Source organism: Oncorhynchus kisutch, unplaced genomic scaffold, assembly GCF_002021735.2.
Source record: "Oncorhynchus kisutch isolate 150728-3 unplaced genomic scaffold, Okis_V2 scaffold3147, whole genome shotgun sequence".
Classification (NCBI taxonomy): Eukaryota; Metazoa; Chordata; class Actinopteri; order Salmoniformes; family Salmonidae; genus Oncorhynchus; species Oncorhynchus kisutch.
The window spans coordinates 472,485-494,894 of NW_022265092.1; the positions used below are offsets into that span (position 1 = coordinate 472,485).

Below are 22,410 nucleotides of genomic sequence, written 5' to 3' on the forward strand. Positions count from 1 at the left end.
CTAGTTTATTTATAGTACTAGTTTATTTATAGTACTACTTCATTGATAGTACTTGTTTATTTATAGTACTACTTAATTTATAGTACTAGTTTATTTATAATACTAGTTTATTGTACTACTTAATTTGTAGTACTAGATTATTACTAGGACTAGTTTATAGTACTAGTTCATTTATATCACTACGTTAGTTATAGTACTAGTTTATTTATAGTGCTAGTTTATTCATAGTACTAGTTTATAGTACTAGTTTATTTCTGTCTTTATTTAACCCCCTAGTATGACTCATAATGGTGACTGTGGTTTCCCTCTCCTCCTGCAGCTTTTCCTCTCCTCTACCTCAGTATGACTCCAGGTGATGATTGGTTACTCTATGTTGTTACCACGGTTACTCTATGTTGTTATCACGGTTTCTGTTACCAAAGTTTCTGTTACCACGGTTACTGTTGCCACGGTTTCTCTCTGTGCTTGTTTTATCTGTAATCTACCTCACCTGAATCTACCTCAACACTTAGTAAAGAGACACATCGGAAGATAGGAATGAAATTATTACAAGTAACCCACAATAGATGACATTCTCACATTCTTGTGTCTAGATTTGTATGCGTTCTTAAACTGACATCAGTCCCATTAATTTTCTAATTGATATAATTTGTATTGGCTGAGTTGCCGCAGGCATCCTCAACACTATCAGCCATAACCTAACAACCATGTTGTTGTAGTAAATGGACTAACTAGCAGAGTGAATAAAGATGTACTATCAGCCATAACCTACCTCCCTCCCTCCCTCCCTCCCTCCCTCCCTCCCTCCCTCCCTCCCTCCCTCCCTCCCTCCCTCCCTCCCTCCCTCCCTCCCTCCCTCCCTCCCTCCCTCCCTCCCTCCCTTCCTTCCTTCCTTTCCTTCCTTCCTTCCTTCCTTCCTTCCCTCCCTCCTTACATACTTCCTTTCTAACCTCCCTCCCTTCCTTCCTTTCCTCCATCCTTCCTTTCCACCCCTTCCTTCCCTCCCTCCCCTTCCTGTCTGCCTGCCTTCCTTCCCTCCCTCCCTCCCTCCCTCCCTCCCTCCCTCCCTCCTGTAGGTTCCTGGTCAGTTTCATGGTGGACGCACGTGGCGGCTCCATGCGTGGGAGTCGTCATAACGGAATGCGCATCATCATCCCGCCCAGGAAGTGCACGGCTCCGACACGCATCACCTGCCGCCTGGCGAAGAGGCACAAGCTGGCCACGCCCCCACCGATGGTGGATGGAGAGGGATTGGCCAGCAGGCTGGTGGAGGTGGGGCCTGCTGGAGCTCAGTTCCTGGGGTAGGCCTTCACATTGTTTATTTACCTGTTTGTTAGTTTTGATGCTTCTTTCCTCATCTCCATGGAAGCCATCTGTTCTTGTAGTGTTTGGTGTTGATTTGTTATAGTGTGGTGTTTCAGTGTTTAGATAGAGGAGCTTGCCCACCTTTGTTCCCATGCCAACACAGACCCCAGTAGACACCAGCACTACTAAACTATTGTAGGTCAATCTGCTGCTTCTTCACATAGCATCATGCAGATAGCACTACTCTACGTAGTTGAACACTTCTACCATGTGTTGGATAGTCATTGAAAGAGACTGCTTATAGTCTCCATAGTTGGAGACTTCATTGAAAGAGACTGCTTATAGTCTCCATAGTTGGACACTTCATTGAAAGAGACTGCTTATAGTCTCCATAGTTGGACACTTCATTGAAAGAGACTGCTTATAGTCTCCATAGTTGGAGACTTCATTGAAAGAGACTGCTTATAGTCTCCATAGTTAGACACTTCATTGAAAGAGACTGCTTATAGTCTCCATAGTTAGTCACTTCATTGAAAGAGACTGCTTATAGTCTCCATAGTTGGACACTTCATAGAAAGAGACTGCCTATAGTCTCCATAGTTAGACACTTCATTGAAAGAGTGCTTATAGTCTCCATAGTTGGACACTTCATAGAAAGAGACTGCTTATAGTCTCCATAGTTGGACACTTCATATAACGACTGCTTATAGTCTCCATAGTTGGAGACTTCATTGAAAGAGTTGCTTAGAGTCTCCATAGTTGGACACTTCATAGGAAATACTGCTTAAAGACTAAACAAAAGAACGCAGCCTCCACACAGTGATGCTAATGGAGTATTAGAGGTAGCATTACAGAACTAGACTCCACACAGTGATGCTAATAGTGTCGTAGAGGTAGCATCACAGAACTAGCCTCCACACAGTGATGCTAATGGTGTTTTAGAGGTAGCATTACAGAACTAGCCTCCACACAGTGATGCTAATGGAGTATTAGAGGTAGCATCACAGAACTAGCCTCCACACAGTGATGCTAATGGTGTCTTAGAGGTAGCAGTACAGAACTAGCCTCCACACAGTGATGCTAATGGTGTCTTAGAGGTAGCATTACAGAACTAGCCTCCACACAGTGATGCTAATGGTGTCGTAGAGGTAGCATCACAGAACTAGCCTCCACACAGTGATGCTAATGGTGTCTTAGAGGTAGCATCACAGAACTAGCCTCAACACAGTGATGCTAATGGTGTCGTAGAGGTAGCATCACAGAACTAGCCTCCACACAGTGATGCTAATGGTGTCTTAGAGGTAGCATCACAGAACTAGCCTCAACACAGTGATGCTAATGTTGTCTTAGAGGTAGCATCACAGACCACTTCAGGTGTGGTCAGATGGCCATTTGTTCATGTGCTGTGTTGTAGGAATGCCAGTTTGTTGCTCATATCATCTTCTGTGTCTCTTATTGCTGCTTGGATGTGACTCAGTAAACTGCACCTTCCTAGAAAGCTCCCATGTCTAGACGATGGAGAGATGTTGGTTAGCCGAGTCCTGCAGCTGGGGCCACCAGGAACTAAGTTTATTGGGTAGGAGGAGCATCCATTAGAGAGACATCAGGCTATCCATGATAGATAATATTAGGACCATCCCATAGAGCAGGGGTTCCCAAACTTTTTCACTCTGGGCCCCCCTTTCCAGCATTGGGGAACATCCCGTGCCCCACCCCCCAACCCGGCCTGCACGCGCGTGTGCCACGTCTATTTATATGGGCTCAAGCACTGTTCTTGTTGGTGTAGAAGTTTGTATCTTAAAAGTGTTGTATTCATGTGATATTTGAGTGACTAAAAGATGACAACAATATCTATTGGCTAAAAAACGTAAGTGAAAAAATTACGAACATGACAAGAGGAACTGATGATGCACTACCCAGTTTAGAAAATTATACTGTTACAACTTTCAAGAGTAAGTTTAAAGTTTATTTAAGTTTAAGTAAGTTAATTTTATTTTTTTAATATTGGGGGGGGGACACCCCACAGTTTGGGAACCACTGCCATATAGAGACATCAGCCTGTCCATGCTAGGTAATATTAGCATCATCTCCATCACGACCATGTGATTACCACAGAGAGACATCAGGCTGTCCATGCTAGGTAATATAGCACCATCTCCATCACAACCATGTGATTACCACAGAGAGACATCAGGCTGTCCATGCTAGGTAATATTATCACCATCTCCATCACGACCATGTGATTACCACAGAGAGACATCAGGCTGTCCATGCTAGGTAATATAGCACCATCTCCATCATGACCATGTGATTACATTAGGCTGTCCATGCTAGGTAATATAGCACCATCTCCATCACGACCATGTGATTACCACAGAGAGACATCAGGCTGTCCATGCTAGGTAATATAGCACCATCTTCATCATGACCATGTGATTACCACAGAGAGACATCAGGCTGTCCATGCTAGGTAATATTATCACCATCTCTATCACGACCATGTGATTACCACAGAGAGACATCAGGCTGTCCATGCTAGCACCATCTCCATCACGACCATGTGATTACCACAGAGAGACATCAGGCTGTCCATGCTAGGTAATATAGCACCATCTCCATCATGACCATCTGATTACCACAGAGAGACATCAGGCTGTCCATGCTAGGTAATATAGCACCATCTCCATCACGACCATGTGATTACCACAGAGAGACATCTGGCTGTCCATGCTAGGTAATATTATCACCAGCTCCATCACGACCATGTGATTACCACAGAGAGACATCAGGCTGTCCATGCTAGGTAATATTATCACCATCTCCATCACGACCATGTGATTACCACAGAGAGACATCAGGCTGTCCATGCTAGGTAATATAGCACCATCTCCATCACAACCATGTGATTACCACAGAGAGACATCAGGCTGTCCATGCTAGGTAATATAGCACCATCTCCATCACGACCATGTGATTACCACAGAAAGACATCAGGCTGTCCATGCTAGGTAATATAGCACCATCTCCATCACAACCATGTGATTACCACAGAGAGACATCAGGCTGTCCATGCTAGGTAATATAGCACCATCTCCATCACAACCATGTGATTACCACAAAGAGACATCAGGCTGTCCATGCTAGCACCATCTCCATCACGACCATGTGATTACCACAGAGAGACATCAGGCTGTCCATGCTAGGTAATATTATCACCATCTCCATCACGACCATGTGATTACCACAGAGAGACATCAGGCTGTCCATGCTAGGTAATATTATCACCATCTCCATCACAACCATGTGATTACCACAGAGAGACATCTGGCTGTCCATGCTAGGTAATATTATCACCATCTCCATCACGACCATGTGATTACCACAGAGAGACATCTGGCTGTCCATGCTAGGTAATATTATCACCATCTCCATCACGACCATGTGATTACCACAGAGAGACATCAGGCTGTCCATGCTAGGTAATATAGCACCATCTCCATCACAACCATGTGATTACCACAGAGAGACATCAGGCTGTCCATGCTAGGTAATATAGCACCATCTCCATCACGACCATGTGATTACCACAGAGAGACATCAGGCTGTCCATGCTAGGTAATATAGCACCATCTCCATCACGACCATGTGATTACCACAGAGAGACATCAGGCTGTCCATGCTAGGTAATATTATCACCATCTCCATCACGACCATGTGATTACCACAGAGAGACATCAGGCTGTCCATGCTAGGTAATATAGCACCATCTCCATCACAACCATGTGATTACCACAGAGAGACATCAGGCTGTCCATGCTAGGTAATATAGCACCATCTCCATCACGACCATGTGATTACCACAGAGAGACATCAGGCTGTCCATGCTAGGTAATATAGCACCATCTCCATCACAACCATGTGATTACCACAGAGAGACATCAGGCTGTCCATGCTAGCACCATCTCCATCACGACCATGTGATTACCACAGAGAGACATCAGGCTGTCCATGCTAGGTAATATTATCACCATCTCCATCACGACCATGTGATTACCACAGAGAGACATCAGGCTGTCCATGCTAGGTAATATTATCACCATCTCCATCACAACCATGTGATTACCACAGAGAGACATCAGGCTGTTCATGCTAGGTAATATAGCACCATCTCCATCACGACCATGTGATTACCACAGAGAGACATCGGGCTGTCCCTGCTAGGTAATATTATCACCATCTCCATCACAACCATGTGATTACCACAGAGAGACATCAGGCTGTTCATGCTAGGTAATATAGCACCATCTCCATCACGACCATGTGATTACCACAGAGAGACATCAGGCTGTCCATGCTAGGTAATATAGCACCATCTCCATTACGACCATGTGATTACCACAGAGAGACATCAGGCTGTCCATGCTAGGTAATATAGCACCATCTCCATCACGACCATGTGATTACCACAGAGAGACATCTGGCTGTCCATGCTAGGTAATATAGCACCATCTCTATCACGACCATGTGATTACCACAGAGAGACATCAGGCTGTTCATGCTAGGTAATATAGCACCATCTCCATCACGACCATGTGATTACCACAGAGAGACATCAGGCTGTTCATGCTAGGTAATATAGCACCATCTCCATCACGACCATGTGATTACCACAGAGAGACATCAGGCTGTCCATGCTAGGTAATATCTCACCATCTCCATCACGACCATGTGATTACCACAGAGAGACATCGCTTGGGCTTTTCCCCTCCTGGCTGTTTCAGCTCTTCCTGCTTGTTGGGCATGATACTCACTGCTGCACCAGTATCCTGCTATCATGACTGCTGATCCTTTCCCAAGTTTGGTTACTAGCCTGAAACCTCCCTTAACAATATGACTTTTATCTGAATGATGGAGAAGGCTGGGTCTCTATGTCCTCAGTCTCTGATAAGTTTCTACTCCTCTCACTAGGTAGTATCTCCTGTCACGTTAATGTCCAGAACGGGAGTAGATTGCAAGGAGGGACATCTTGATATTTGTTTCATACAAGTTTTCAATTTGCTTGATAAAATACAAAATGAGGCTACATATCAATTCTTCCTCTTGAGGTATATTTTGTGTGTAATTCTCCTCTGTGGCATTTCATAGGATATGGTTATATCATGCCTACATCGCTGGTTGTTTTCCAGTTCTGTATCATTCTGAGATCTCATACTGGGACTGTCTACCTTCACATAGTGCAGCTTCTCGTCAGCTTCAGACTTGTCTAACTGCATCGTGTCTGTTCTAATAAATCCAGCTCATTGACATATGTTCCCATTCCGTTACAGACGCTACCATGAAAGTCTTTCAGGTCTATTTGCTCTGCATGTGCACCTCCCATCCTCATCTTCAATACCTCTCCAACAACAACTTAAGATATGAGTATAGAAGTCATGTGACATCATACCAACAGCATCTTCACCTCTCCTCTGTCATCCCAGTCGGCTCAGGAGGGGCGGCCATATTGGGGCTGTAGTGTTGTAGTTTGTGTGTAACCACTGAGAAAGCCCTGTGGTTCCCCCTACAGCCCTGTGATCGTGGAGATCCCCCATTTTGGTTCTATGAGGGGGAAGGAGAGGGAGCTGATCATGCTGAGGAGTGAGAATGGAGAGACCTGGAAGGAACATCAGTACGACTGCAAGACAGATGACCTCAATGAGCTGCTCAACGGCATGGATGAAGGTATGGACTATATTATAGGACTATCATTGAGATGGATGACAGTATCGACTTTTATCTACCTCCACAGAGCTGGACAGTTCAGTGTAATAATAATTATGTTGTCTCTACCTCCACAGAGCTGGACAGCTCAGTGTAATAATCATTCTGTTGTCTCTACCTCCACAGAGCTGGACAGCTCAGTGTAATAATCATTCTGTTGTCTCTACCTCCACAGAGCTGGACAGCTCAGTGTAATAATCATTCTGTTGTCTCTACCTCCACAGAGCTGGAGAGTTCAGTGTAATAATCATTCTGTTGTCTCTACCTCCACAGAGCTGGACAGTTCAGTGTAATAATCATTATTTTGTCTCTACCTCCACAGAGCTGGACAGTTCAGTGTAATAATCATTCTGTTGTCTCTTCCTCCACAGAGCTGGACAGTTCAGTGTAATAATCATTCTGTTGTCTCTTCCTCCACAGAGCTGGACAGTTCAGTGTAATAATCATTCTGTTGTCTCTTCCTCCACAGAGCTGGACAGTTCAGTGTAATAATCATTCTGTTGTCTCTTCCTCCACAGAGCTGGACAGTTCAGTGTAATAATCATTCTGTTGTCTCTTCCTCCACAGAGCTGGACAGTTCAGTGTAATAATCATTCTGTTGTCTCTACCTCCACAGAGCTGGACAGTTCAGTGTAATAATCATTCTGTTGTCTCTACCTCCACAGAGCTGGACAGCGCCAAGGACCTGGAGAAGAAGCGTATATGTCGCATCATCACCAAGGATTTCCCACAGTACTTTGCGGTGGTGTCTCGTATCAGACAGGAGAGCAGCCAGATGGGCCCTGAGGGAGGAGTCCTCTCCAGCTTGACACTTCCATTGGTTCAGGCCTCCTTCCCAGAGGGGGCGCTCACCAAGAAGATACGCGTGGGACTGCAGGTTAGTCTGGTCACAGTGCTGAACTGTTCTGAGAACAGGTTAACCGTCACACTGTACCTGAACTGTTCTGAGAACAGGGTAACCGTCACACTGTACCTGAACTGTTCTGAGAACAGATTAACCGTCACACTGTACCTGAACTGTTCTGAGAACAGGTTAACCATCACACTGTACCTGAACTGTTCTGGGAACAGGTAAACCATCACACTGTACCTGAACTGTTCTGAGAACAGGTAAACCATCACACTGTACCTGAACTGTTCTGAGAACAGGTTAACCATCACACTGTACCTGAACTGTTCTGGGAACAGATAAACCATCACACTGTACCTGAACTGTTCTGGGAACAGGTAAACCATCACACTGTACCTGAACTGTTCTGGGAACAGGTAAACCATCACACTGTACCTGAACTGTTCTGGGAACAGGTAAACCATCACACTGTACCTGAACTGTTCTGGGAACAGGTAAACCATCACACTGTACCTGAACTGTTCTGGGAACAGGTAAACCATCACACTGTACCTGAACTGTTCTGGGAACAGTTAACCATCACACTGTACCTGAACTGCTCTCAGAACCTGAACTGTTCTGAGAGCAGGTAAACCATCATACCTCAAATCAAATCAAATCAAATTTATTTATATAGCCCTTCGTACATCAGCTGATATCTCAAAGTGCTGTACAGAAACCCAGCCTAAAACCCCAAACAGCAAGCAATGCAGGTGCAGTTAAACCATCACACTGTACCTGAACTGTTCTGAGAACAGGGTAACCATCACACTGTACCTGTTTACTGTAGTTGTTATGAGCCGAACTAATCACTTGTTGAATAAGTGTTTTAACTGTGGAACAGCGTTTCTGATTGGCTGATTATGAACTTCGATTCTGATTGGTTCTAGGCCCAGCCGGCTCCTGATGACATGGTGAAGAAGATCCTTGGTAACCGGGCAACATTCAGCCCCATAGTGACGGTGGAACCTCGACGCAGGAAGTTCCACAAACCCATCACCATGACGATCCCGGTCCCGCCCTTGTCAGGGGAGGGGGTTAGCAATGGCTACAAAGGAGATTCCACCCCCTGCCTGAGGTTGCTATGCAGCATCACCGGCGGAACCTCTCCTGCCCAATGGGAGGACATCACTGGGACCACGCCCCTAACCTTCGTCAACGACTGTGTCTCCTTCACTACCAATGTCTCTGCCAGGTAAGACTGTCTCCTTCACTACCAATGTCTCTGCCAGGTAAGACTGACTCCTTCACCACCAATGTCTCTGCCAGGTAAGACTGTCTCCTTCACTACCAATGTCTCTGTCATGTAAGACTGACTCCTTCACTACCAATGTCTCTGCCAGGTAAGACTGTGTCTCCTTCACTACCAATGTCTCTGCCAGGTAACACAACTGACTTTACTGGGTTGTTACGTCCATTTACTTTCCATATGGTTATACTCTAAAAGCTTAAATATTAACACAATGTTACAGATGACATGAGGTATTCTCAGTGTTATTATACTACAGATGACATGAGGTATTCTCAGTGTTATTATACTACAGATGACATGAGGTATTCTCAGTGTTATTATACTACAGATGACATGAGGTATTCTCAGTGTTATTATACTACAGATGACATGAGGTATTCTCAGTGTTATTATACTACAGATGACATGAGGTATTCTCAGTGTTATTATACAACAGATGACATGAGGTATTCTCAGTGTTATTATACAACAGATGACATGAGGTATTCTCAGTGTTATTATACAACAGATGACATGAGGTATTCTCAGTGTTATTATACTACAGATGACATGAGGTATTCTCAGTGTTATTGTACTACAGATGACATGAGGTATTCTCAGTGTTATTATACTACAGATGACATGAGGTATTCTCAGTGTTATTATACTACAGATGACATGAGGTATTCTCAGTGTTATTATACTACAGATGACATGAGGTATTCTCAGGGTTATTATACTACAGATGACATGAGGTATTCTCAGTGTTATTATACAACAGATGACATGAGGTATTCTCAGTGTTATTATACTACAGATGACATGAGGTATTCTCAGTGTTATTATACAACAGATGACATGAGGTATTCTCAGTGTTATTATACTACAGATGACATGAGGTATTCTCAGTGTTATTATACAACAGATGACATGAGGTATTCTCAGTGTTATTATACTACAGATGACATGAGGTATTCTCAGTGTTATTATACTACAGATGACATGAGGTATTCTCAGTGTTATTGTACTACAGATGACATGAGGTATTCTCAGTGTATTATACTACAGATGACATGAGGTATTCTCAGGGTTATTATACTACAGATGACATGAGGTATTCTCAGGGTTATTGTACTACAGATGACATGAGGTATTCTCAGTGTTATTATACTACAGATGACATGAGGTATTCTCAGGGTGATTGTACTACAGATGACATGAGGTATTCTCAGGGTTATTGTACTACAGATGACATGAGGTATTCTCAGTGTTATTATACTACAGATGACATGAGGTATTCTCAGTGTTATTATACTACAGATGACATGAGGTATTCTCAGTGTTATTATACTACAGATGACATGAGGTATTCTCAGGGTTATTATACTACAGATGACATGAGGTATTCTCAGGGTTATTATACTACAGATGACATGAGGTATTCTCAGTGTTATTGTACTACAGATGACATGAGGTATTCTCAGTGTTATTATACTACAGATGACATGAGGTATTCTCAGGGATATTATACTACAGATGACATGATGTATTCTCAGTGTTATTATACAACAGATGACATGAGGTATTCTCAGGGTTATTGTACTACAGATGACATGAGGTATTCTCAGTGTTATTATACAACAGATGACATGAGGTATTCTCAGGGTTATTGTACTACAGATGACATGAGGTATTCTCAGTGTTATTATACAACAGATGACATGATGTATTCTCAGTGTTATTATACAACAGATGACATGAGGTATTCTCAGGGTTATTGTACTACAGATGACATGAGGTATTCTCAGTGTTATTATACAACAGATGACATTATGTATTCTCAGTGTTATTATACAACAGATGACATGAGGTATTCTCAGTGTTATTATACTACAGATGACCTGTCCTTGTCCTCTGTCCTGTGTGTGTTTCTAACCTGTATCTGTCCTCTGTCCTGTGTGTGTTTCTAACCTGTATCCTGTGTGTGTTTCAGGTTCTGGCTTGCTGACTGCCACCAGATCCCAGAGACTGTAGGCCTTGCCACCCAGCTGTACAGAGAGCTCATCTGTGTTCCTTACATGGCCAAGTTCGTGGTGTTCGCCAAGATGAACGACCCTATGGAGTCCCGCCTGCGCTGCTTCTGTATGACAGACGACAAGGTGGACAAAACCCTGGAACAGCAGGAGAACTTTGAGGAGGTGGCCAGGAGCAAAGACATCGAGGTGGGTTTCACCTGCTGCTTTCACTTCCTATGTACATCTCCTGCTCTCATCTATCACAATGCTGGGGAATGTATTCCTACACCATACATGATTCTAGAATGACTTGAACACTGTATGGTTAGACCAAGCTGTGTGATCAGGATGTCATTATGCTGTTGTCTCCTAGGTTCTGGAGGGGAGGCCCATCTATGTGGACTGCTATGGTAACTTAGCTCCTCTGACCAAGGCTGGACAGCTACTGGTGCTCAACTTCTACGCATTCAAAGAGAACCGGCTTCCTTTCTGTGTGAAGGTACACATACTATACTACTGTCTTGATGTCCTCCACTGAGTCATGGCCTGGGTAGGAGGCTGCTTGATGTTCTCCACTGACTCATGGCCTGGGTAGGAGGCTGCTTGATGTTCTCCACTGACTCATGGCCTGGGTAGGAGGCTGCTTGATGTTCTCCACTGACTCATGGCCTGGGTAGGAGGCTGCTTGATGTTCTCCACTGACTCATGGCCTGGGTAGGAGGCTGCTTGATGTTCTCCACTGACTCATGGCCTGGGTAGGAGGCTGCTTGATGTTCTCCACTGAGTCATGGCCTGGGTAGGAGGCTGCTTGATGTTCTCCACTGACTCATGGCCTGGGTAGGAGGCTGCTTGATGTTCTCCACTGACTCATGGCCTGGGTAGGAGGCTGCTTGATGTTCTCCACTGACTCATGGCCTGGGTAGGAGGCTGCTTGATGTTCTCCACTGACTCATGGCCTGGGTAGGAGGCTGCTTGATGTTTTCCACTGACTCATGGCCTGGGTAGGAGGCTGCTTGATGTTTTCCACTGACTCATGGCCTGGGTAGGAGGCTGCTTGATGTTTTCCACTGACTCATGGCCTGGGTAGGAGGCTGCTTGATGTTTTCCACTGACTCATGGCCTGGGTATGAGGCTGCTTGATGTTCTCCACTGACTCATGGCCTGGGTAGGAGGCTGCTTGATGTTCTCCACTGACTCATGGCCTGGGTAGGAGGCTGCTTGATGTTCTCCACTGACTCATGGCCTGGGTAGGAGGCTGCTTGATGTTCTCCACTGACTCATGGCCTGGGTAGGAGGCTGCTTGATGTTTTCCACTGACTCATGGCCTGGGTAGGAGGCTGCAACGGAACCAGTACTGATTGGAACAAACAGCTTTAGAACAAGGCCCGGAGGCCATAACCTCGTTCCATCCTGCCTCTCATTGATCTGTCACTGGCTTCCTGAACTCTGCTGCAGCAACAGGGCTTTACTACCCCCCCCCCCCCCCCCCCCGCACTTTAATGAGTGCTCTCCCTTCATGAACTAATCTTACCCTCAGGAACTCTTAGGATAGAGGTTTTCTGACATCACAGTCAGTAGTAGGGTTGATCTATAGCATTAAGAGCCGTAAACTGTGTGCATTCGTTCATGTAGTGAGTATCCCCTAAATGCTTTGGTTCCTCTCTAGGTCAGAGACAACAGCCAGGAGCCGTGTGGCCGTCTGACATTCCTGAAGGAGACCACTAAGACCGCTAAGGGTCTCCCCCAGACGGCCGTGTGTAACCTGAACATCACCCTACCTGCGCTGAAGAAGGTAAGCACTCAGCTGTTGTAATGGCTGTGTTCCATATCATCCCATCCTCATTCAGGGGGATAGAGCAGTATGTTAGAGGTGAAGTGCTGCCTGAGTGTGTCTTTTATCTGTTTTGAGCTTCATAGTGGTTATCTTTGGCTGTTTCCTAGCCAACCAAATCTCCCATCTGATTTGGGACTTCATGCTTTGGTGCCTTGTTCTTTTCAACTGGCTGACTTTGTGGTTGTTGCCGTGGTTTCTGTGGCTTCTAATCTGCTGTAAGTGTTGGATTTTCAATGCTGTTGTTTTCTGTGTTTTTCTTTGCTGGCTTTGCGGTGGCTTCTCTAACTGTTTCTGTCAATCACTCCTTTTCACATCCTGTCCATTCCCCTCCTTATTCCGCCTGTTTCTGCAATGCATCTTGGGAACCCAAGGAAATGGAGTCAGACCCAGATGAAGAGGTAATATACAGTACCCTGGTGACCTTTACCCCTGTCCCTCCATGGCTGTGCTTCTCTGGTGACCTAGCTGTCCAATAAGGCACTGCTCTGTGTCCTCTGCTGCTGCCATTGGCTCATCTATCTCTGCTTTTGTGAGGCTTCTGAACTGTTAGCATCTACATACTGCATGATGTGTCACAATGTAAACCCTTGGCTCTACCTCTACCCATCCACCCATGTCCCCTGATCTGTCCCTTTAGGAAAAAACTCTTAAGTTAACCTTGCAGAGCTGTTGGTGATTTACTGCTTAGATTTGAATAAGAACACTTCTAACAATAAGCCAAAGGAAATCAAGCCATGGTTGATTTCCTTTACATACGTTGTTAATAGGCTACCGTTAAGGATGTATGGTGTTTTAATGTAACAATGTTGTAGTAACACGGGCCAGTTTAGTTATCACAGTTCTTAGAAGAGACACAGTCAGTAAACCCAGAGATAGCTACTACCATTTACTGTCAGTTATAAAACCCTACATTTCAGATCCTATTGATCTGACGAGTTGACCCAGAGATAGCTACTACCATTTACTGTCAGTTATAAAACCCTACATTTCAGATCCTATTGATCTGACGAGTTGACCCAGAGATAGCTACTACCATTTACTGTCAGTTATAAAACCCTACATTTCAGATCCTATTGATCTGACGAGTTGACCCAGAGATAGCTACTACCATTTACTGTCAGTTATAAAACCCTACATTTCAGATCCTATTGATCTGACGAGTTGACCCAGAGATAGCTACTACCATTTACTGTCAGTTATAAAACCCTACATTTCAGATCCTATTGATCTGACGAGTTGACCCAGAGATAGCTACTACCATTTACTGTCAGTTATAAAACCCTACATTTCAGATCCTATTGATCTGACGAGTTGACCCAGAGATAGCTACTACCATTTACTGTCAGTTATAAAACCCTACATTTCAGATCCTATTGATCTGACGAGTTGAACCAGAGATAGCTACTACCATTTACTGTCAGTTATAAAACCCTACATTTCAGATCCTATTGATCTGACGAGTTGACCCAGAGATAGCTACTACCATTTACTGTCAGTTATAAAACCCTACATTTCAGATCCTATTGATCTGACGAGTTGACCCAGAGATAGCTACTACCATTTACTGTCCGTTATAAAACCCTACATTTCAGATCCTATTGATCTGAGGAGTTGAGTAGTCAGGTAATGTCAGGTAATCCATCTTCTAACAGAGAACTGATAGGATGTTGTGTTGTTGTTGCAGACTGAAAAGCCAGAACGACGTCATACCTTTACATCTCTAGCCTTACGTAAGCGTTACAGCTATCTCGCCGAGCCCGCCACGAGTGAGTGAGACATTTTCACTAACTTCTATAACAATAATAATCTGCTTGGAGTTGATTTGCATTAACATGTAACATATTGAGTGAGTAATACAGATTATAGCTAGTACATATTTCTATGTGATATCTGCATATTCTCACCTACATAACTTGTATTGTAAGTCCACATGCTCGTTTCTGACATGGTTTACTTTGCATGGTTTGGTTTGATTAGTATTTTAACTTACTGTGCTGTGCTTGCCCACAATGTGTTTTTTATCATTTAAGATATTATTTCTTCACCGGCAATAAAATAACTCAATTCGCGCCATACAGATTTAGCTTTGATTGACTCCCATAATGATTGGCTTTGTGATTGTATAGCTTTTCCTTTCTGTTGTAGGGAAATGCATGGAAGGTCACTATTGACTTTCTCTCAGCTGCTACAGTTTCCACCGTAGGCGCTTGTCACTAAGGGTACTCAGTCTTGCACGACATGTAGAGATATAATGGAGCTGAAACCTAGAGCTGTGTTCTGCCATGTGTCTTGCTGTGATACAGACAGATGGAGGCTTCTGTATAGTGTTCACCTCTGTTTTGTCAGAACACCCTCATTGGGGAATGGAAAGGTGGAACATCAGACCGAACAGATAAAAGACACAGATGGATCTGCTAGTCAGAGGAATGTAGCACATCCAACGTGTACAGAGAACAGATGTTATTCTGTGTATTTGTCTTGTTGCCATGTTTATGTTTAGTTTGTCCTGGTCTTAGTGATTGTTTTGCTGTATGTGCTTCACACTTCTAACAATAAGCCATTTACTGGTCTTAGTGATTGTTTTGCTGTATGTGCTTCATTGGGCTTCTTTTCCATCTTGCTGTGTAACGTTGTCGTAACCATGGATCATAGTGGATCATATTTCCTTTACGGCTCCATCATTCCCATTTCAACTCTTCATCAAAGTATTGTTCTTCCTCCCTTGATAATAGAAGCGTCACTGACACATGTTTTCCCTCTGGTCTCTCTGTTTTTCAACCATTTTCTGTTGATTTTCTGTTGGATTTCATTTTGCTTATTTAAAGAAACAGTTGAGCGAAGCACAGCAAGAACACTGCCTGCTGGTTACACTCACAAACCTGTCTTTTCAACAAGATCTTACCAGGCATGGTCGACTGCGCCTCTTCCCCACACTGTCCAAGCAAGGAGTGGACTGGGCTCCCTCTCCGGCTCACCGTCCAACACACCATCTGCATCGCCACTAAAGTCTGCCTGGTTGCTCTCCTCCGCCTCTCCAATCAAATCCACCCTCGGAGCCTCACCGCCACATTCAGTCAAGTCCTCTGGCGACATAGCTTCTTTACCTGTCAGATCCTATAGAACTATGGCCTCCCCTATTAAGACTGTTGTACAGCAGGCCCAGTACCCGGTCCAGGTCTCTGCCAGTCTGGTGTCCTCTTCCTCTAAACCTGGAGCAGATCCTGTCTTCATTAAAGGACTATCCACCCCATTTTCTTCCAGGACCACCCCAGCCTCTAACACAGGGTCTGGTCCAGATAGATCAACCATGACTCAACCCGAATCTCCCAAGTGCACAGCCAACATGTACACCTTACCCTTCAAATCAGTCCTGTCGTCTTCATCCTCCTCCCCTGTCAGAACCATCGCTGGTCTGTCCTCCTCATCCTCCTCCCCTGTCAGAACCATCGCTGGCCTGTCCTCCTCATCCTCCTCCCCTGTCAGAACCATTCCTGGCCTGTCCACTACTTCAGCTACATCTAAGGGGAAGCCCCTCCCCTCGCTGTCCTCACCAGCCCACTCCTCAGAACCCTCTGCTATGGTGAATGGATTAGTTTCTCCCATGAAGTGCGCCTCTTCTTCTCAGTCCTCCTCCCCCTGCTCCTGTTTGCTCTCTGATAGGTCTAGCAGTCTGCAGGAGAGGATACAGACCAACACTCACGCTGCCACTTCCAGTGTCAGTGCAGCTATAAATGAGGCTGAAAGGACATTTAACTCTTCAGGGTACGGAACACTCAAATCAGTGTCCTCGCGGAGATCTAACACCTCAACTTCTGTCTATGGCTCTATGAGGTCTCAAACCTCTTCCACCACCTCAGCAACATCCAATGCAATGACTGTACCTGTATACTCTTTTCTCGATGTTGCGACCGAGTCCCCAATGAAAAAAGGGCCTGGGTCGCTGAAGATGTCGCCTGCAGACTCTCGCAGGTCAAAGACGGCAGTGAAGTCCCCTCCTTACATCACCCCCCCAGGGCTCACTCTAACCCCACCCTCCTCCCTATCCTCCAATCAGGACATCCTGAAAGACGTGGCCGATATGAAGGAGGACCTGATCAGAATGACGGCCATCTTGCAGACTGTCCCCAGAACAGCCAGGAATGTTCAGTCTCAGACCCCTAAAGAGCCTAAGATGGAGGATGAGGAGCCCTTCACCATAGTAGAGAAAGTGAAGGAGGATCTAGTTAAAGTCAGTGAGATACTGACCAAGGACGTGGTGAGTGATAGTCAAGCCTGTAGAGGGAAGCCTGTAGAGGAGGAGTGGGAGGAGTTCTCTAAAGATGAGTTAGAGGAAGCCCAGCAAAGTGCTAAGGAATTCTTTCACCCTCCGTTTGACGCTAACACCCTCTCCTTTAGGCCCCAGTCTATGCCCAGTAAAGAGTTGAATTTAGCCAAGGTTGTTGACTACCTGGCCAATGACATAGGTGCTAGTTCTCTTTCTAAGATGGCCGAGATGAAGAGCAGATATGAGGAGGCAAAAAGAGAAGGGGAGGACAAACAGAAACTAAAAAAACTCAAGATGCCTCCCCCAGGCATGCGTACCTCTGCCTCTGAGAAAGACTTATGTAAACTAGCAGAGTCATATTATGGACCTGACACCATATTGGAGTCACCAGAAGACTTATCTCATGAGCAGGATAAGAGTCCTCTGTCAGACAGCGGCTTTGAAACCAGGAGTGAAAAGACTCCTTCAGCCCCCCAAAGTGCAGAGAGCACCGGGCCCAAACCCCCCTTCACTGACCCCATCCCCCCCTGCATCACCGAGACTAGGACCGAGGTGGTCCATATCAGGAGCTACGAGCACCCAGACGAACCCTGTGAGGTGCAGATGGAGGAGGCAGCCTCAGCATCGCCGGCCTGCATTGAACCAGAGGCCTCCGCCGCCTCCATCAAAGACAAAGTCAAATCATTCCAGATCAAAGTGTGTGACGACTCTGACTCTGTCGTTAGCAAGAGCATGAGGCTCAAAGAGGAGACCCACATCACCACCACGACGCGCATGGTTTACCACAAGCCGCAGCTGAAAGACGGCTCGGAGAGGATCGAGGAGACCATGTCAGTCAGAGACATCATGAAAGCATTCCAGTCCGGAAGGGACCCCTCCAAAGAACTTGCTGGACTGTTTGAGCACAAGGCTGGCCAGGACTCTGTCAAAGGGGATGAACTCACCCCCAGGTTCATTGATAATGACACTAAAGCCAAAAGAATAATGGAGGTTCACATAGAAAAAGAAGGAAACACATTCCAACCAACTGAGGTGATTATCAGGGAGACCAAGAAGATTCCAGACTCTTATTTCTATAAAGGAGACCACAGAATCCAAGAAATGCCTGATTACGACGAGGCGCCGCAGGAAGGGGAGGAGCTTACTGCCAATGACAGCCGGCCCAGCTCCGCTCAGCTCATGGCCGATGACTCCTACAAAGCTCTCAAACTGCTCAGCCAGCACTCTGTAGAGTATCACGATGACGAGCTCTCTGAACTCAGGGGAGAGTCTTACAGGTTCGCTGAGAAGATGCTACGTTCTGAGAAACTAGACATATCCCACTCTGATACAGAAGATTCTATGGCTGACCAAACACACCAAATTACCTCAGAGTCGCATGGGGAAGAGAGTGATTACGGTGAGAAAGAGGCCGTGCCCAGGAAAGAGTTCACTTTCAAGTCATCAAAGGATACATCCTCTAAGTCAGGTAAATGTTCTCATAAGGATGACAAGTTTGACAAAGTGACAGTGTTGCATTACACCACAGAGCCAGGCAGCCCAAAACATGCAGTGTGGATGCGTTTCACTGAGGACAAGCTGGACAGGAACAGAGAGAAGCTCATCTACGAGGACCGCGTGGATCAAACTGTCAAGGAAGCTGAGGAGAAACTAAGCGAGGTCTCTCAGTTTTTCCGTGACAAAACTGAGAAACTGAACGACGAGCTGCAATCCCCGGAGAAAAAGCCTCCAAAGAGAGACCCCAGGGAGACCAGGTCTGGGCCCAGCTCCACCTGTAATAGCCCAGAGAAAACCCAGCAGAAAGCCAGGGCAGAGGGAGAGGAGTGGAGCAAGGGAAGGGGGAACAAACTGTTCAGTAGTACGACTGAGAGGAGGACCTCTAGTCTACCCAACAGTCCAGAGAGAGCTGTTCTCTCCCGCTTCAGTGAGGATACATCCAAACAGCAGACAAAGGCAGAGGAACGGTCTGAGCCAAACCAGGTTAAAGCCTCCTTCTCTAGAGTGAGCTCTGTTAGGATGAAGTTCGAATCAGAGGCTCAGAACCAAGATAAGAGTAGTCCTGAGCTAGTACAGTCCACACCCCCAGTCAGCAGGCTGCAGGAGAGCAAGCTGCCAATGAATCAACTGTTCACTGGAGGAAAGACAACTAAAGGGTCTGAGGCCACAGAGGAAGGAAGTCCTTTTAAAAAGACTCCAGAGAAACTGAAAGGACCTGCCTCCAATAGCAGTAAGTCAGTTGTCTCACCAGCTGCCCCAAAACAGTCAGGAGACAAACTGCCTAATAAGAACCTACCATACACCACAGCCCAAAAACACCTAACAGGTCAGACTGATAAAGAATCAGAGAAAACAAGCCCATTGAGCCAGGAGAGTCAGGTCATTGGTATCAGTAAGGGTGTAAAGGGGCCACCATCACATAGTCCTACACATGACACACCCAAGGAGAACAGTGGGGAAGTTGAAAAAGAACACGTTTCTATGAGGGATTCTCCTTCCAAACATGTTGCATCAAGTCCCACAACCAATAGGGTTGCTCATTCTGAACCTGTGTCTAAAGACCATGGGGTTGCTCATTCTGAACCTGTGTCTAAAGACCATGGGGTTGCACAAAACAAGAATCTTAGAAAAAAGACAGAGTCCCAGATCCCAGTCAGGTCTGTGTCTAGTCACTCAGACAGCGATCAGTCAGAGAAACCAAAACAAGACACAATAACTAAGCCATTTGAAAAGATATCCCAAATCCCCATACTAAATAAGAACAGAATGCAGGTCAGCCCAGTAACAAGCCCTACAAAGGCAGAAGAACTAACAGACACATCTCTTGAAATATTAGATAATGCACCAAAAGATTCTAACTTGAACAATGTGCGTGGCACTTGCACAAGAGAAATACAAGAGAGATTAGCACCAGAGACAACCACCACCAGAGAAAACTTCAAAGGCATCAAAACATTACCTGTCTATGTGAGTGTCCAGGTGGGTAGGCAGGGAGAGAGAGAGGGCAGAGGAGGAGTACTGTACAAACAGAAACAGCCCTCGTCGCCTCAGGCCAGTCCTGATGATGACACGCTAGAGCAGGTATCTTTCATAGACAGCTCAGGGAAGAGTCCACTCACCCCAGAGACCCCTAGCTCAGAGGAGATCAGCTATGACCTCACCTCCAGAACACCAGACTCCATCCTGGGCTTCACTCCCTTCCAGCCTAGCCCTATCCCAGAGGTCTCTGAGGACTCCTCAGAGGAGGAGCAGGGCCAGGTATTTTCCTTCAAGGACTTCAGACCAGAGACACCTAATGTCACAGCAGCTGACGTTAAGAATGGAAACCACCAGGCTGGACAGACACCTAAAGACAAAGGAGTAGCATACATCCAGTTCCCCCCTCCGCCTCCCCTGGACTCTGAGCAGTCCAGCCCTGAGAAGAAGAAGAAGGGATCATCTGGTTCCTCTGAGGCAGAGATGGAGATGATGGAGGTCAACCTCCAGGAAGAGCATGATAAACACCTCCTCACGGAGCCCATCATCAGAGTCCAGCCCCCCTCCCCAGTCCCCCCCGGGACTGACGACAGTGACTCTAGTGACGATGAGTCTGTCTTCCAGCCCATCTCCTTTAAGAAATACACCTTTAAGATCTCAGAGGGGCAGGAGCAGGAGCTCAAGAATGGGTCCAAATCCACAAAACAGGATAGAAACGGCAAAGAGCCAGGAACTAACAGAACTAATGGAACGTATGAAGCTGGTAAAACAGAGGAGTACGACTCTGAACAGAATGGAAATGACCAGTCCATAACAGACTGTTCTATCGCCACGACGGCAGAGTTCTCACATGACACTGACGCTACTGAGATCGACTCCCTGGATGGGTATGACATGCAGGATGAGGATGATGGTCTGTGTGAGATGGACACTAAACCCTTCAGCCTGCCGGACAGCAGGAAGGACGTGTGGACCTCAGACAGCATGCTTCGGTCCTGCGACCGCTCCTTCAGTCAGACCAAACTAGAGGCCATTGAAGAGGAAAAAACACCGGAGGAGGAATGCAGAAAGGCTCAAGCTAAAAGTGATCCAGTTGACATAAAAACAGATGAGGCCAGCTCTCAGGGCCAGAAGGACAATGATGGGTTTTCTGATACGTACTTTAGCTACAAGCTAGAGGAGGCGTTTGACTCTCCGTTTAAAACTGTTGCTACTAAAGGTCTGGACTTTGACCCCTGGTCCAGTATAGGAGGAGACAATGAAGTGGTTGACGCCAGGATAAAAGACGACGAGCCGAAGCCGTTTGGACTGGCAGCAGACGACAGATCACAGGCCACGACCCCAGACACGACCCCTGCCAGAACCCCGACCGATGATAGCACCACGCCAACTAGCGAGCCAAACCCTTTCCCCTTCCATGAAGGGAAGATGTTTGAGATGACTCGCAGTGGTGCGATTGACATGAGCAAGCGGGATATTGTTGAAGAAAGACTGCAGTTTTTTCAGATTGGTGAGCATAACTCTGAAGGGATGTCAGGGGGCATAAGGGACTAGGTCATAAGGTCAGTTGTAATCATGTCACAGACATGGGGTAAAGGCCTCTAATGAGGCCCCTGTTAGACTAGCCCCTGACTGCGTAAAGGCCTCTAATGAGGCCCCTGTTAGACTAGCCCCTGACTGCGTAAAGGCCTCTAATGAGGCCCCTGTTAGACCAGCCCCTGACTGGGTAGAGGCCCCTCCAGAATATCAAGTCCCTGACTGTCTTTCAGACCACTGCCCCTGGCAGTACCTTTCAGAGCACCACACCAGACCCTGGCAGTACCATTCAGAGCACCACACCAGACCCTGGCAGTACCATTCAGAGCACCACACCAGCCCCTGGCAGTACCATTCAGAGCACCACACCAGACCCTGGCAGTACCATTCAGAGCACCACACCAGCCCCTGGCAGTACCATTCAGAGCACCACACCCGCCCCTGGCAGTACCATTCAGAGCACCACACCAGCCCCTGGCAGTACCATTCAGAGCACCACACCAGCCCCTGGCAGTACCATTCAGAGCACCACACCAGCCCCTGGCAGTACCATTCAGAGCACCACACCAGCCCCTGGCAGTACCATTCAGAGCACCACACCAC

The 22,410-nt window shown here is 46.2% G+C and overlaps 1 protein-coding gene across 16 annotated transcripts in view; it reads left to right on the forward strand.

Annotated features, from left to right (window-relative positions):
* LOC109884542 (ankyrin-3) overlaps positions 1-22,410 on the forward strand; it is a 196,756-nt gene that overhangs the window by 146,130 nt on the left and 28,216 nt on the right. For 9 of the 16 annotated variants that reach the window (XM_031820225.1, XM_031820226.1, XM_031820223.1 and 6 more), the window contains 11 exons: positions 320-352; positions 1,077-1,301; positions 6,872-7,026; positions 7,731-7,942; positions 8,845-9,149; positions 11,179-11,407; positions 11,574-11,699; positions 12,867-12,992; positions 13,406-13,432; positions 14,719-14,800; positions 15,860-21,781. In XM_031820225.1, the coding sequence (XP_031676085.1) occupies positions 320-352; positions 1,077-1,301; positions 6,872-7,026; positions 7,731-7,942; positions 8,845-9,149; positions 11,179-11,407; positions 11,574-11,699; positions 12,867-12,992; positions 13,406-13,432; positions 14,719-14,800; positions 15,860-21,781 (7,442 nt within the window). Of the gene's footprint in view, positions 1-319; positions 353-1,076; positions 1,302-6,871; positions 7,027-7,730; positions 7,943-8,844; positions 9,150-9,288; positions 9,337-11,178; positions 11,408-11,573; positions 11,700-12,866; positions 12,993-13,405; positions 13,433-14,718; positions 14,801-15,859; positions 21,782-22,410 lie in introns of those variants that run through there. The other 7 variants (XM_031820232.1, XM_031820231.1, XM_031820233.1 and 4 more) reach the window with 4 other exon arrangements.